Genomic DNA, 17,605 nt, shown 5'->3' with positions numbered 1-17,605 from the left:
TCATTACAGTTAAATTTCCAGGCACCAAAACCTACATTGACCCTGAAACCTATGAGGACCCAAATAGAGCTGTCCATCAATTCGCCAAGGAGCTAGATGCCTCCTGTATTAAAATTGAGCGTGTGATTGGCGCAGGTAAGGCTGTTGTAGCTTCCTTGTTCAGCTGTTCCATTTAGCCCAGATCGAAAGTCATACATCATAATGACAGGCAAATAATTATACCTCAAGTATAGAACCTTTGCATTTACCTGAAATGTTGGAAGCAATGAGCCTGTACTTGTTTATGAAATCTTACGAAAAAAAAGTGAAAAAGAAGCATGTGGTGCAGAGAATTGTGTATCTTTTGTCTCTTGTTGGATTTTTAAGATATTGTTCTATTGTAAGCTATTTCGTAAAAGTTCTGGCCCATCCAATAAATGAATTTATATTTAAAATAATTAGAATGTTGTGAATATTCCTGGAATATACATCCACTGACTTGATTTATCATCTTCCTGCTAAGTGTTCATTTTTATTATTTTTTGTTATATTTGTAGCTGTTGTACTGTTTAATTTCATGTAGAAAATTAATATGTATTAATTATTTAAAAGGAAAATTATTTTCTATGTGTACAATGTATCTTCACAGTAATTGTACATTTTTGGATGAAGTCCTTTACATCTAGCAAACTTAGGTACATATGAATTCCAGATTTTTAAATCTTTCAGAAGTATTGGTGTTTCAAGTCATGAAAATAATAGCAATATGTATAATTTGCTAATGTGCCCTTATACTCCAGTAAACAGTGTACATTTTGCAGTGTATTTCAAATCTAAATGGTGTTTCTGAAAGAGATTTTGTTAAGCCAGTTAAAAAAATAGTAGTTTGTATAACAGTTTAAAAAAGTTTAAAAGTGCTTTTAAAGAATTTAATGCAGTTACTTTGAGAGAGGAGATATTTCTGTAATTAAAATACACCTGCCTGTTCTGTTACTTTAGGAGAATTTGGAGAAGTCTGCAGTGGTCGTTTGAAACTCCCAGGGAAAAGAGATGTTGCAGTAGCCATAAAAACCCTAAAAGTTGGTTACACGGAAAAGCAAAGGAGAGACTTTTTATGTGAAGCCAGCATCATGGGGCAATTTGACCACCCAAATGTTGTCCATTTGGAAGGGGTTGTTACAAGAGGTACATATTGACAGTATATTTCATTTACCAAATGGACTGTCAGAAATCAGTGTTATTTCACAGATACTAAAAAATCAAATTGTAAATACACTGCATATTTTTCATGAGTTTTTCTGTGGATGTGTAACTGACTAAAATAATTTTCTTTTGTGCTACCATCTCAGGCAAAAAGTGGATAAATGAATGAGGGTTGAGAATTAAAGAATAAATTTTATAGATAGATGGAGTGACAGATATTTTCATTTATCTTCAAAAGTCATAAATGTAGTACAGTTTAGTCTTTCCATTTTCTGTAAAGTGTCATTTTCTCTGCATTTTGTTCACAAAACAGGAGTCAGAAGAACACATTGACTTTTATTGTTTAATTTTATCAATCATGACTATGTTCCAAACAGACAGTTAATGATTCTGTGTTTAGCAGCAGCACTAGAAATGTTAGAAATACTCACCACTCACCCAGTCAGTCTTTCAAAAGAGCACTAGATATTTTATCTGGGGTGAGAAACAGAATAAATTGGAAGTTTACATTACAACTTTTTTTTTAATTATATATATAGATATATATATATTTTTTTTAATTTTAGGGAAGCCAGTCATGATTGTAATAGAATTCATGGAAAATGGAGCCCTAGATGCATTTCTCAGGGTAGGTAACAAAATTATTCTCCCATTCTAAATACACTATACCTGTTACCAATGTAATTTTCTGAACTTTTCTTTGCAGTATAAAATGTGAACAGTAGAAACTTGAACAGGTCACAAAATTGTCTTTGAAAAGCAGCTTTAAAAAGTCTTAAGACTGGATTGAGGAAGATTTTTTGAGTATTAAAGCTATATAATGTCATTTAAAAATAGTTTCCATTGATATATTACCACAAATACTGAGGATACTGGAAGCCCTGTAATTGGAATACTTGCTGCAGAGTAGCATTTTACTTTTTCAAATTTACAATTATAAATGAAATACAGAGGTAATACAGAGAAAAAGTGAGATAACCATTCAATGTTGGTAGGACTCTGCTCTATGGAACCATTTCTACTAATAGTGTTATATGAACATCAAGCTTAAAATAAAGAATTATTAACATTTTAAAGTATGTTATTTTTAATAAATAATAAGTTCTGAATGTAAAACATAATATTTTTATGTTCAGACTTTTCATCTAAGAACATGAAGAGGTGTTAACCTTTATTCAAAGGGCGAAGAGAAAATAGCAAGAGGAAGAGAACATGCAGAGATCATACATGATCTAGAATGGAACATTCAATCCAGATTAATAAGCATTAAGAGGATTTTGACGTTCTGTGTCTTGTTAATATGCATAGCTGTCAACTTTCTAGAAGAAAGCATCACTTAGCAAATTCGTCTATACAAACCGCTGTCAGTTTGCATCGTATTTGGAATTCAACTGGAGAAATCTGTGGGTTAAACATAAGTTAGAAATATATGGTGGCCAGTTGGTTGCAAAGAGTTCTCAATCCCATTTATTAGCACATCTACCTCAGGGAATCTTTGTTGCAAGTAATATTCCTACCTACAGCACAATGAAAAGTAGAAGATGAAAACAGTCAGCTGGTACAATCCCTTTCTACCTCTTAATTTCTCTCCATTTTTACTCAAAGATTTTTTCACCCTTCCTTTTTTTTTACCATTTGGATAAAAAAAATCTAATATATATGTCTTCATCCTTTTTATATATGTTTAGACTATTTATGTAAATTTTTAGCAAGTGGGTAAAATGCTTAGCTGTCAGGGCTATTTTTTTGATATTTCATTCCCTAACTTCCTGATGATCTGTGCTTTTATTTTGGGGCTTCCCTAACAGCCTAGTTGGTAAAGAACCTGTCTGCAATGCAGGAGACCCTGGTTCGATTCCTGGGTTTCTGCTGAAGAAGAGATAGGCTACCCACTCCAGTATTCTTGGGCTTCACTTGTGGCTTAGCTGGTAAAGAATCTGCCTGCAATGTGGGAGACCTGGATTCAGTCCTTGGGTTCGGAAGATCCTCTGGAGAAGGGAAAGGCTACCCACTCTGGTATCCTGGCCTGGAGAATTCCACAGACTGTATAGTCTGTGGGGTCACAAAGAGTTGGACAGGACTGAGTGACTTTCACTTTCACTTTCCCTAACTTTGACTTAAAAATTAGCATATACTTTTGGATTTGCATGCTTTGAAGCTATTAATTAATACCAGTTACATATCAATATAAATAAATGATTACTAGAACTCTATTTTATATTATTTGACTTTCAAGTTAAATCAGCACCTGTTGTTTTTCACAAATGTCTGTATTATGTAGAAAATTAAGTAGTAATTCCTCTTATATGACAGAAAATCACTTGTGTGCAGACATTTTTCATGGTAATTTTTTTCTCTTTTCAAAGTATGGTTAACTGGACTTTCATTTTTGTCTTCCTGTAGAAACATGATGGGCAATTTACAGTCATTCAGTTAGTAGGAATGCTGAGAGGAATTGCTGCTGGAATGAGATATTTGGCTGATATGGGATATGTTCACAGGGACCTTGCAGCTCGCAATATTCTTGTCAACAGCAATCTTGTTTGTAAAGTGTCAGATTTTGGCCTGTCCCGGGTTATAGAGGACGATCCCGAAGCTGTCTATACAACGACTGTAAGAAAAAGTCTATTACTGCACCTCTTCATATTCCTGCCAATTTTCCTACCAAGAAAGCAGGGCTTAATAATACAAAACAAAACAGGAGAAAAGAGGCAAATTGATCTCTACCTTTGTTAGTTGTGACTTCTTTTTCCTTTTGGAAGAATCATCATCGCTTTTACAGTCTTTATATAGACTAAGAGGAGAAGTAATGATAAGAATGTCAATAGCTTATTTCATATTGGGATGCTTATATATATAATATACATATACAGCATTTGGTTAATAGTGGTCATAGTTGTAGCATAAAACTATAATCCCACTTTTTAATCAAGATTTTTAAGAAAATATTAACTATGCTAATTCTTGTAAGTTTGCAAGATTAGAAAAAAGGAAAATATATGGGGATTGACTTGTATACTATTATTCCAATATTTCTTTCCATTTTAGTAGTTATTTTACCTGATTTGTCATTGTCTTTTTGATTAGACTCTGGCCATACAACCACATAAGTTTTAATTGATTTGCCTTAGAATTGAAAACTTAACCATGACATTTAAAAAGCAAGTTAGTAACTTTAAATACACTTGGAGAAATTCAAGATGAATAGACCTGATACTGCTGAATTGTCAACCAAATACACAGGCATTTAGCTTAGCCTTATAGTTCTACTATAAATGATTTATATGTCATTATATATATATATATCTAAAATGTCAATTTCTTTTAATACAGGGTGGAAAAATTCCAGTAAGGTGGACAGCACCTGAAGCCATCCAATACCGGAAATTCACATCAGCCAGTGACGTATGGAGCTATGGAATAGTCATGTGGGAAGTTATGTCTTATGGAGAGAGACCTTATTGGGACATGTCAAATCAAGATGTAGGTGTTATACTACTTAAACAAAAAGGATTTAATACATTAATATTCATTTTATGGGAACATGTAGGTAATGGCTCATAAGAAGAAACTTTTACAGTTCTAAAAAACATGGTTGCTGAGTTTTCACGATTATTACCACAAATTACCACAATAATTACTGGCAATGGCACCCCACTCCAGTACTCTTGCCTGGAAAATCCCATGGACGGAGGAGCCTGGTAGGCTGCAGTCCATGGGGTCGCTAAGAGTCGGACACAACTGAGAGACTTCACTTTCATTTTTCACTTTCATGCATTGGAGAAGGAAATGGCAACCCACTCCAGTGTTCTTGCCTGGAGAATCCCAGGGACAGGGGAGCCTGGTGGGCTGCCGTCTATGGGGTCGCACAGAGTTGGACACGACTGAAGCGACTTAGCAGCAGCAGCAGCAGTGGTCCAACTAATTTTCTTTTGTCTTCATTTTGAAGAATTGCTTTTTCTTTTTCATTTAAATTCTCTGGACATAATAGAAGCCGGAAAAGGATATTTCTTTAATAAAAGTAATGATGCTGAGCTTGCATAGCTGTAGTGGGAGAGTCACCTGAGTAAAAGATTCATTTATGGAGGGGAGAGAAGGAAGGCTGTGTGTTATTTTGTCTTTGAAGCTTATCTTTCTTTGGCTTTTAATTTCCTGATAAAATCTGTTTAAATTATGTTGTTGGTTGATTTAGCTAAGTTTTAATTTCATGAGATAATGTAAATTTAACAACCAATATGTGTTTCATAGAAATATTTTAGAATATAATCGCAATGGGAATATCTTTTAAAAATAAAACTTATTAAATGTGTATCCTGTTGCTAAGGCAACAAGTACATTGTTAACCTTTGGGAAAAGAAACTGATGATAGTTCTCAGGTGTGTATATCTCACTCCAAGAGACCATTTATAAAACAATATAGCATAAGGGCTTCCCTGGTGGCTCAGATGGTAAAGAATCTGCCTGCAATGCAGGTAGACCTGGGTTCAATCCCTGAGGGATAATCCCCTGATGAAGAAAATGGCAACCCACTCCAGTATTCTTGCCTTGAGAATTCCAGGGACACAGGAGCCTGGCGGGCTACAGTCCATGGGGTCACAAAGAGTCGGACACGACTGAGTGACTAACACTACAACAATAGCATAAGTGCAACTAAATATTTACTTCTATAAGTTGAATTGTATAAAATTAACATTTTTGTAAGGCAGAAACTTAGAAATACTGTCAGATTCATATGCCTTTATTGAAAATGTGAGTGAAATTTAGATAAAAGTAGAGTAAATGTAAAATCTAGGAAGGTACCCTTCATTAAACTAGAAATATGGAGAAGACCTTGGTTCATAGCAGAGGAGAGAATTCACCAAGGGAACACTTTGGAAAGTGCAGAAACAAAGGCTTAGTGAAGTGTATGTGGACCAACTAAGTAGAGTCACTCTCCTATAACAGAGATACATACATTATTAGTGATCTGAAATGAAGATTGTATGCATGTGCTAAGTCACTTTAGTCATGTCCAACTCTGCGACCCTATGAACTCTGTCCCTGGGGTTCTCCAGGCAAGAATACCAGAGTGTGTTGCCATGCCCTCCTCCAGGGGATCTTCCCAATCCAGAGACTGAACCCATGTCTCTCAAGTGTCCTGCAAAAGGCAGGTTCTTTACCTCGAGCTCCACCTGGGAAGCCCCTGAAATGAAGATTAGGTTGGGGTAAATTGACAAAAAAAGTGTTTTAAGGAGTTTGGAAATGATAAGCATGCATGCTCTTGAAGAGTAGAGTAAAAAAAAAAAAAATAAATAAGTGGTGCTTGAAGAAAGTCTATATTACCATTGAGAAAAAGCATGTGACAAGCAAACCAGTTTGAAGTACTGAATTCTTGAGATATTATAAACATGTGTAACAACAGAAGCTGACTAAGGTTAAAACTGAGTTATTTTTCAAAAACAGATCATAATCATTGTTATATAAAATTAGTATCTTTTTTTTTTAATTTTCCCTATCAAGTTCCTATGTTTCTTAAAACTAGCAAGTTATTTTTAGACAACTAAAATCAGACTGTTTGTTGGAAAGGTGATTTTCAGTACTTTAAACAAATTTCAGCATTGACTACAAAATTCACAGCAAAAAGAAGGAGAGGTTTGAAAAAATCATTTACTATTTTGAGTTCAATAATGACATAAAACTTTTTTAATGGGGGTTTCTTTTTTTTTTTGGTTTTGGTTTTTTGAAAATAAAAGTCTGAATGATGAGTCCGTTTGGCAGAGGCAAAGTTGTTAATATTTGACAGGTCTCAGTGTCAAAGATTTCATGGACTGTCAAAATGTGGGCAAACAAATCCTTGGGGCAGAGAAAGAGAAATATTTACATTCCCTAGACACTCAGTAGAGTTTCATTTCTTTTGACACCTTCCTTCTGTACTAGATTCAAACATAAAGGAATGACAGGAATATAAGATAACTTTAAATTTAAAGTTCACTTAACTTATAAAAACAAATAATAGAAATGGTTAAGAAAAAAAATCTTCTATTTTAGATTTAGAATTACCATTTGTTTTTATTAAAAATTAAATATCATAAATATATATTTTGTCTGTCAAGTTTTAATATTTTTACTGATCAAATGAAGTTTTAAGAGCACAGTGTTTAATTCTGACCTAGAACGTTAAGCACCATCTTTCTTCATTTTTTTTAACTGCAGAGGTCTGAATTATTATATTATTAAATTTAAATGCAAGAGATTACCTACACAGTTCAGGTTTTATAGTGACATTGATATTATCATTCTTCCTAAAGGATAATATTCATTATTTTATACTTCTGTTAAACTGCTATTTGATCAATTATATATTTCATTTTCAATATACAAATGGTGGAACAAACTTGAATTTAAATAATGAATTCCACTATAGTAAAAATGATTTTCTAGAGAAAGCTTTTTTACTTGGAGTCTCCAGGTAGGAGACTGTGGAGAGACTTAAATGATCTACCAGCTCCTTCATGTCTCTGGAAATCCTGTTTATGTGACTATATTTTATTTTTCTGAAAATTATGCTTTTATCTATTCTTCAGAGATATTAATATTTAAAATATTTGATTGATTGAAAGAATCAAATCACTTTATATGATTTAAATTTAGTTGCTAGAAATTTGTCAAGGATTTTATAAAACCCTCAAATTTTCAAATACCTTAGATTATAAGAGAATTTTCTTAAGGCATTGTGAAACAAGATAACTTAAGACCTAATTTGATAATTAGGTTTGTCAGGAACACCACAAACTCTGGGCTGAAAACTAAATAAAGTGAGGTTTCAGTGGTTACTCTGAAGAAATAAAAAAGGGGGTGCTCCTTATTAGTAGGGGGCTTCCCAGGAGACACTAGTGGTAAAGAATCCACCTGCCAATGCAGGAGATGCAAGAGATATGGGTTCAATCCCTGGGTCGGGAAGATCTCCTGGAGGAGGGCATGTGTGCGGGCAGAAGAGCCTGGCAGGCTACAGTCCATGGGGTCGCAGAGTCCAACATAAATAAAGTGACTGAGCACGAAGTCCCTTAGTATCCATAGGATATTGGATCCAGGACCCTGGCAGACACTAAAATCTGTGAATACTCAAGTCCCTTATATAAAATGACATTGTTTTTGCACTAAACTTGTGAACACCCTCCTGTATACTTTAAATTATCTCCAGATTACTTACAATGCCTAATACAATATAGATATTATGTAAATAGGTATAAATACAATGGAAATGCTGTACAAATAGTAACTGGCATGTGGCAGATTCAAGTTGTGCTTTCTGGAATGTAGTGATTTTCCTTTTTCTTTTTGAGTATTTTTACCCATGGATGCAGAATCTGAAGATGCAAAGTCTCAGGATATGGAAGGCGACTGTATTGTAAAATCAGTGAGGTAGACAGTTGCCAGGGGGCTTTGGCCACAATCTACACAGAAGAATGAACAAGACCATGTCAGGAAAAAATGATATGCTTATGTATGAAGATACCTATACCCAAATGGTTCCAAGTAGGAAAAGGAGTACGTCAAGGCTGTATATTGTCACCCTGCTTATTTAACTTATATGCAGAGTACATCATGAGAAACGCTGGGCTGGAAGAGGCATAACCTGGATCAAGATTGCAGGGAGAAATATCAATAACCTCAGATATGCAGAAGACACCACCCTTATGGCAGAAAGTGAAGAGGAACTAAAAAGCCTCTTGATGAAAGTGAAAGAGGAGAGTGAAAAAGTTGGCTTAAAGCTCAACATTTAGAAAACGAAGATCATGGCATCCGGTCCCATCACTTCATGGCAAATAGATGGGGAAACAGTGGAAACAGTGTCAGACTTTATTGTTTTAGGCTCCAGAATCACCGCATATGGTGACTGCAGCCATGAAATTAAAAGACTCTTACTCCTTGGAAGGAAAGTTAAGACCAACCTAGATAACATATTCAAAAGCAGACACATTACTTTGCCAACAAAGGTCTGTCTAGTCAAGGCTATGGTTTTCCAGTGGTCATGTATGGATGTGAGAGTTGGACTGTGAAGAAAGCTGAGAGCTGAAGAATTGATGCTTTTGAACTGTGGTGTTGGAGAAGACTCTTGAGAGTCCCTTGCCCTGCAAGGAGATGCAACCAGTTCATCCTAAAAGAGATCAGTCCTGGGTGTTCATTGGACTGATGCTAAAACTGAAACTCCAGTACTTTGGCCACCTGATGCGAAGAGTTGACTCATTGGAAAAGACTCTGATGCTGGGAGGGATTGGGGGCAGGAGGAGAAGGGGACGACAGAGGATGAGATGGCTGGTTGGCATCACTGACTTCATGGACATGCGTCTGAGTGAACTCCGGGAGTCGGTGATGGACAGGGAGGCCTGGAGTGCTGCAATTCATGGGGTCACAAAGAGTCGGACACGACTGAGCGACTGAACTGAACTGACACCCAAATAGATTTATCACAGGATTACTGCTCATTGTTTTTCATGTGCCCATAACGTCCATGAGTTTTAACTGCAATAGAAACAGTTAGAATCTAAGCATTTGCAATTAAAGCCAAGAGAGTAGGCTTTCCCATATATCTCCAGCTTTCATTCTTCTTTATAATCTGTAGGTGGTTAGCCCTTTTCATTAATGACTTTTCAAAGAGCAACCATATGTGTATAAATAGAGTCAAATATAAAAAGTAATACTCAAATTGGAAATACTTACACCTGGTATTCACAGAAGCTTTTAATTGAATTTATGTCTCAATTCACATGGGCTTCCCTGGTAGCTCAGCTGGTAAAGAATCCGCCTGCAGTGCAGGAGACCCCAGTTCGATTCCTGTGTCAGGAAGATCAACTGAAGAAGGGATGGGCTACCCACTCCAGTTCTTGGGTTTCCCTGGTAGCTTAGCTGATAAAGAATTTGCCTGAAATGCAAGAGATCTCGGTCCTATCCCTGGGTTGGGAAAATCCCCTGGAGAAGGGAATGGCTACCCACTCCAGTATTCTGGCCTGGAGAATTTCATGGACTGTATTGTCCACGGGGTCACAAAGAGTTGGACACGATTGAGCGACTTTCACTTCACTTTTATGTCTTAGTTCAAATGTAATTTTCATAGTCAAATTATGAAATTTTAAAATTCTTATTCTATGGATTACTTTTTTTTTTCCTGTTTATCATATTCCACAAAGTTGTTTCTTCTTATTTCAAGGTAGGCCAATACATCATTAGTTTTACTAGTAGAAGTCATAAGGATAATAAAAGATTAAGCTTTCATAAAGATAGGAGACATAAAGGTAATTCCTTAAAATGGTCCATGAAAAGACATTTAAAAGCTTTGAAAACATAATATGCTTAAAACTAAATTTATTCTCAACTAAATTGTGAGCCCTCAACTTTTCCTTTTAAAAGTTATGACTGATTTATTACTTTGATTTGTTTTATATTATGATAGAAAAGAAGTGTAGATTTTTTGGTAAAACTTTGTCATAATTCTGTATTGAGGTACAAATATTTAATTGCATAAAATATGGGTCATGTTCCTATGAGGTTAATGAGATAAAAATTTGCACAACAGGAGAACAGAAGCCAATCATGTTATATCATATTTTGAGTTATCATTACCCCTATTATCATGGGGTCTGTCCATGCTCCTTTTGCCTTAATTACAATGGTTATATTTTAGTCAGTTCAGTTCATTTCAGTCGCTCAGTCGTGTCTGACTCTTTGCGACCCCATGAATTACAGCACGCCAGGCCTCCCTGTCCATCACCAACTCCCAGAGTTCACTCAGACTCACATCCATCAAGTCGGTGATGCCATCCAGCTATCTCATCCTCTGTCGTCCCCTTCTCCTCCTGCCCCAAATCCCTCCCAGCATCAGAGTCTTTTCCAAGGAGTCAGCTCTTTGCATGAGGTGGCCAAAGTATTGGAGTTTCAGCTTTAGCATCATTCCTGCCAAAAAACACCCAGGACTAATCTCCTTTTGAATGGACTGGTTGGATCTCCTTCCAGTCCAAGGGACTCTCAAGAGTCTTCTCCAACACCGCAGTTCAAAAGCATCAATTCTTTGGCATTCAGCCTTCTTCACAGTCCAACTCTCACATCCATACATGACCACTGGAAAACCATAGCCTTGACTAGATGGAACTTTGTTGGCAAAGTAATGTGTCTGCTTTTGAATATGCTATCTAGGTTGGTCATAACTTTCCTTCCAAGGAGTAAGAGTCTTTTAATTTCATGGCTGCAGTCACCATATGTGGTGATTCTGGAGCCTAGAACAATAAAGTCTGACACTGTTTCCACTGTTTCCCCATCTATTTGCCATGAAGTAATGGGACCAACTGCCATGATCTTCATTTTCTGAATGTTGAGCTTTAAGCCAACTTTTTCACTCTCCTCTTTCACTTTCATCAAGAGGCTTTTTAGTTCCTCTTCACTTTCTGCCATAAGGGTGGTGTCATCTGTATATCTGAGGTTATTGATATTTCTCCCAGCAATCTTGATTCCAGCTTGTGCTTCTTCCAGCCCAGCATTTCTCATGATGTACTCTGCATATAAGTTAAATAAGCAGGGTGACGATATACAGCCTTGATGTACTCCTTTTCCTATTTGGGATAATTTTAGTAATAATACTAAAATACATTTCGGCAAGCAAATGAGTTTGTTTTCCAAGTATTTCTTTACTTCTGTAGTAAAGAAGTATCCCCTGATGGATAAGTAAGTGTTCCCTTACAATGTCATTTACTCTGGTCACTTCATATTCTTCTAGGAATGATCTAGAATTAGAAATTTCTGTCAATGTGTTTCTTTTGTTCTTTGACTCTTATTAGAGTACTAAGACAAGATCTAGACACACAAATCCAAGGGGGTTCTAGTAATTTTACAAAAAAGTTGTTTCAATGAATTCCATGGATAATTAGTAATGCTTTAAGAAGTGTAGGATCAGGGATCTTAGTGTGTGTTTTTTGCTGTTTCTGAGAATATGTAACTGTTTGCAACAGTGCACTTTTTGTTTTCCCAGTTGGAAATATAAGCAGCTCTTAACAGTATCAGCTCTGGTCAGACAGCCTATGTCAAATTCTGTCCCTTCTACTAAGAGCTCTATGATGTTTTCCGTGCTTAACTTCTCAGTGCCTCTAATTCTTTGTCTCTGGAATCAGTATAGTAATACTTGCCTAATAAGGTTTCTGTAAAGATTGAATGAGATAATTAAAACAGTGCTTATCATATAGCATATGGAAAAGGAAATGGCAGCCCACTCCAGTATTCTTGCCTGGAGAATCCCATGGACGGAGGAGCCTGGTGGGCTACAGTCCAAGGGGTTGCAAAGAGTCCAACACGACTGAGCGACTTCACTTTCACTTTCTTTTCAATCATATAGCAAGTATTCAATAAATATTTACTATGATTCTTGTATCCTTAAAAGATAAGTTGTTTTTCTAGCAGGCTAACCAAATAAAAGCTGCAGAGCCTCAAAGCTTCAGTCCTGTCTGAATCATCATCCCATGAGGTGGGTTTATCTTCAACAGGCTTGCCTTGAATTATGACAAAACTGTCTTCCCACTGGTTCAGCCTTGAAGAATCTGCCTTCCAATGCAGGAGACGCGAGTTCGATCTCTGAGTCAGGAAAATGCCCTGGAGAAGAACATGGCAATGGCAACCCAATCCAGTATTCTTGCATTGGAAATCCCATAGACAGAAAAGCTTGGCAGGCTACAGTCCGTGGGGTCGCAAAAGAGTCAGATACAACTTACTGACTAGACAGCAACAACATGCTGTAAAGAGGCCAAGGTTCCCAGCACACATCTCTGGTGCCTCTGTAGGTAGGAGCATGATTGTTAATGAGAACTTTAGCGTCCCTAAATCTATTGCCAGTTGAGAACGTCTCTTATTTTAAATGTTGTATTTTGCTTCTGCTCCTTTAAAAATGTGTAAACCACTGTGTTTTTGAGAGCTAGAAGTTCCATTTTGTATTGATAAATGTTCTCTGTTATTATAATAGGCATTGTCAAATTTCTGTAATGCAGTAGGATATCTACAGAAGCTCCTTAACTCTTTCATTCCTGTAAGAGTTATTTAATAGTACTCTACATGATTCATTGGCACAAAGATTTTAAGACTATATTGTGCTCAAAGCCAAAGAATTCTAATTGGAGAGCTATTGAAGAGTATTATGTTAGGAGAATCATGGTAAGGTTTAGATGTACTTTTAAAAGATGATTTAGAGGGAAATGAGAAAGGAAAGATTTTTCTACTTGCTTTGTTCTTTTCAGGACTTCTGAGAAAAATCTGCAAGTGGGAAATAGGAGGTGGTAGAAAATGATAAACACTGCCCTAATCTTATGAGTCTGGGGATAAAGTCCTGAGAATTCAGAAAAATACTGTATATATTCAAATACAAGCAACCTCAAATATGAGGAAAGCCACTCTTCCCAGTTAAAAAAAATGCCCCCCCCCACAGTTGTTTGTTATTTGGTCATTTTAAGTATATAAAGTTTTGCTAGTTATTTACTTATTCACAACTTGAGCCTCTGTTTAAATAACTTAATCCAGCTTTCCAAAGCACATTATTTTGACTTTTATCTAACTTGTTTAACATAGAGCAGTTTTGAATCCTAGAACAGTGATGTCCCTGGAGTCTTATACAAAGCCACATGAAATTCTTTGCATTTAAAAGTTTTTGTTTTTTTTTAATTGAATTCCTCCTGCAGTTAAATATTCGTGATCTTTGCAGAGTTCCCATGTGTGTATGTTTTCTAGTGTGCTTTTTAAAAGGATATTTTACAGGAATTTTTGCAATGATATCCAGCATTTGTAGTTATAGAGTCATAAACAGGAAAAAATTTTAAATTCAGTCATATGACTTTCATTAGCATTCAGTATCAATACTGATTAAAGTGACTAAAGGCCAAGGTGTTTTTTCCATAGCTTTTATTCAAAATAAAGCACTGACGGAAAAATCCCAAAATGTGTGATTTTGTAAAGACCACCACATAACTATGGGAAAACGGCTCCATTGCTACAAGAATATACATATATATACACATATATATATGTGTATTTTTTCTGTGTGTTCTATTTTAATCTATTACATTTGTGGTGTTTTCTACAATACTTCTTCCTATCCCTCCAATACCAATTTAATGAAACATATATAAGGTAACATTTTAAAAATTGCTGTTTGCAAAATTAATAATAATCTTTAGGGTAAATCATATTTAAAGCAAAAATACATAAGCAGAATTAATTTACACTAACCCACTAACCTAATTTTCAGAATAAAGCCATTTCCAATTACAGCACTGTACGAGATCCGTATTGTTGTTGTTTAGTTGCCAAGTAGCGTCCGGCTCTTTGAGACTCCATGGACTGTGGGCCACCAGGCTCCTCTGTCCATGGGATTCTTCTCCAGGCAAGAGAAATGGAGTGGGTTGCCATTTCCTTCTCCAGAGGATCTTCCCAACCCAGGGATCAAACCTATGTCTCTTGCAGGCAAACTCTTTACCACTGAGCCACCAAGGAACCCCCAAAATGTTGCAGAGAGATCCATATACATATATGAAAAAATGCTTCTATCACTTGAATATATTGTATTTAGGAAGTAATATCATCAGAAAGTGGTCACTAATTGGCTATACATATAAGAAAGTCTAGATTGTTCTCGCTTCAGCTTTTCGGACTGGGATGACTGGAAGTGTTGTTAATTGAAAGACTAAGAGCTTTGGGGAAAAGGTAAAAAAAAAAATCAATTTTAAATAAAGTATGAGGTTCCTATGGAAAGTCCAAGGGAAGATGTCTAGTAAACTGGTGGACCTACCACCTAGTGATCAGGGGAGAATTTGGGCTGAGGATTTTATATTTATAAAAACTTTCAAAAATTACTGTAATTAAGTTTATCTCTTTAACTTTTAAACTTTATCAGTTTGCATGTATAAATTTCCCTTAAAGAAAAGTGAACACTGTGGTTCTTATACTAAGGATTTTCTTGAAAAATTGTTGATGCTAGCTACTTTGCTTATTCCACCTTCAGTTCGGTTCGGTTCAGTTCAGTCGCTCAATCGTGTCCGACTCTTTGCGACCCCATGAATCACAGCACGCCAGGCCTCCCTGTCCATCACCAACTCCGAGAGTTCAGTGAGACTCACATCCATCGAGTCAGTGATGCCATCCAGCCATCTCATCCTCTGTCGTCCCCTTCTCCTGCCCCTAATCCCTCCCAGCATCAGAGTCTTTTCCAAGTATTCCATCTTACAACCTCTTAGATTTAAATGTGCTATTTTTGAATGTCAGCAAGCAAGGCTATATTTCCCTGCAAACAATAAGTTCATCAACATTTCTTAAAGACAGCTTTTGTCTGCCTACTTTAGTCCTATTTTCTTCAAAAACTCAGGGTTACCTCTTTTTTTTTTTTTCAGAATCATTTTTTTCCCTACATTTCTACTACTCTTATGTTAGCATCGAAAGATTTGTTAATCCCCCTTGAATAATATTTTGATATTTTTACAAGTCCTTATTTTGTTTTTATTTTTCTTTTTGCCTTCCTATTGTTTTCCCTCTGCTGCTCAGATTTGTAACAATTTCTGATTTTATGAGAAGTTTAAATGACTGTGTCATGAGAATGGGCTGCATACATCATTGGTTTGAAAACCTCTATTTTGTTTTTTTTAATTTAGAGTTTAGTCATTAGGAAAAATAATAGTCTGGAGAGATTATTTATATTTTGAATATATCTATTTTAAAGCATAACTGTGAGGACTGTGTCTTCTATATTGCTGAAAAATTCTGCTTTGGAATAGGCTCATCAGTGGTGAAGTTTACAAAATTGCACCTGGTACATGCAGGTGATTTTGAGTAAGGACAGTAAATAATGGAAATCTTTGGATATTGTATTGACATAATTTTCACAAAATCTTTCTTAAGGAGTAGCCTTTTTTATTTTTAATCTTGAAGCAAAAAAAAAAAGTTTTTGAAGTGATAGAAAGGGTGTTTTATATAGAATAAATAATGACATTTTAATAGGCATTCCCTTTTGTAATAGGGGATATTTGAAAGATACTTTTATGAAGTCTCATTTCCACATATAGCAGATTGTGTTCTCCTCTCTTTAGTTATGAGAGGTTGCTGACCCTTTTGAGCTTCTGTATTTCTCTGTTACTGAGAACCCTAATCCCTTAGGGACATGATTTTGTGGTACAAACTTTCTGTATGATTTTTCCTGTAGTCCAGTTAATTACTAAAAGTTATATAATTGTAACTTAAGATAATTGTATATCTACACAGATAAATAAAAGCGCTGCAAAAGAAAAAAATAAAATAAAATCTACTTTTGCTTTGCACGTAAACAAAAAACCCAAGTCTAAATAAATAATTTTTGGACTGATTGCCATGCACAATGTTTATGAAGGCTTATTTTATACTACCATTCAAAGCTTCTTAAGTTGTTATTAGGTAGTAATAGACAGTAAATAGACAGTAATGTGCTGATGAAGTTGAACAGCCAGGCTCTCTGAGTGGGCAAACTCTGATTTGTAACCTTTCCCTATTTCCTGGTATAATCCTTTCTCTACTCCATGCCCCGAGGGTGGTTTCAATCTGCCTGTTTGAGGTCACTGGACTCAGAGTTGAGAAACGATCCAATAGCTTTATGAACAATACAAATCAGTTCTAGAACAAAACTGTATCTTGTAACACTATACACTCCATAGGCATATGCACTTCATATTATTTAAAACAATAGTGTGCTTGGAGCATTTTCTGTCATAGTACATTCACATATTTGGATGTCTTGTTGAAATAATATCATTTGAACTCTGCAGAAAGTGAAACTTTCAGGGCAGGACTACTTCTGGGTAACTCAAAACTTCTTTTTACAACTTGAGGAATTCATAAATGTACAGAAAAATATGTACATGCACAGCTATATACAATAAAATCATTCCATAACATCTTCCCTTTTGAAAACCTCTGGGATGACATTAAAAAATTTTCCATCTGTTGCACCCTGGGTGAACTTAATTGCTGTTCTCTATTGCTGAATTAACTAGGAAATGTCATCATACCCTGAACTTCATGCACCCCTTAATAACATGCTTACTATTCATGGATGTTTTGGGGAAAAAAAAGTAAGTCTTTCACATAGCAGTGTGCTTTACTCTTATGTGGATAAATCACTCTGCCTCCTGGGCAGTTTATTTTATTCTAGTTGAACCTCAGTCAGTAATATTTTAATATCCTTTGGCTATTAGGTTATAAAGGCAATAGAAGAAGGTTATCGTCTGCCAGCACCCATGGACTGCCCAGCTGGTCTTCACCAGCTGATGCTGGATTGTTGGCAGAAGGAACGTGCTGAAAGGCCAAAGTTTGAACAGATAGTTGGAATTCTAGACAAAATGATTCGAAACCCAAATAGTCTGAAGACACCCCTGGGAACATGTAGTAGGTAAGA

General features: G+C 35.8%; 1 protein-coding gene across 4 annotated transcripts in view; it reads left to right on the top strand.

The window, feature by feature from the left end:
• Positions 1–17,605, top strand: part of EPHA7 (EPH receptor A7) — a 201,258-nt gene that overhangs the window by 176,499 nt on the left and 7,154 nt on the right. For 2 of the 4 annotated variants that reach the window (XM_044924305.2, XM_006074225.4), the window contains exons 10-15: positions 22–135; positions 979–1,164; positions 1,749–1,810; positions 3,586–3,795; positions 4,516–4,665; positions 17,406–17,599. In XM_044924305.2, coding sequence (XP_044780240.1) covers positions 22–135; positions 979–1,164; positions 1,749–1,810; positions 3,586–3,795; positions 4,516–4,665; positions 17,406–17,599 — 916 coding nt within the window. Of the gene's footprint in view, positions 1–9; positions 136–978; positions 1,165–1,748; positions 1,811–3,585; positions 3,796–4,515; positions 4,666–17,405; positions 17,600–17,605 lie in introns of all 4 variants that reach the window. The other 2 variants (XM_006074227.4, XM_006074228.4) reach the window with 1 other exon arrangement.

This window comes from Bubalus bubalis, chromosome 10, assembly GCF_019923935.1.
Source record: "Bubalus bubalis isolate 160015118507 breed Murrah chromosome 10, NDDB_SH_1, whole genome shotgun sequence".
NCBI classification, from domain to species: Eukaryota; Metazoa; Chordata; class Mammalia; order Artiodactyla; family Bovidae; genus Bubalus; species Bubalus bubalis.
Note: the sequence above shows the minus strand (reverse complement) of the source record. Positions and strands in the feature narration are given on the sequence as shown.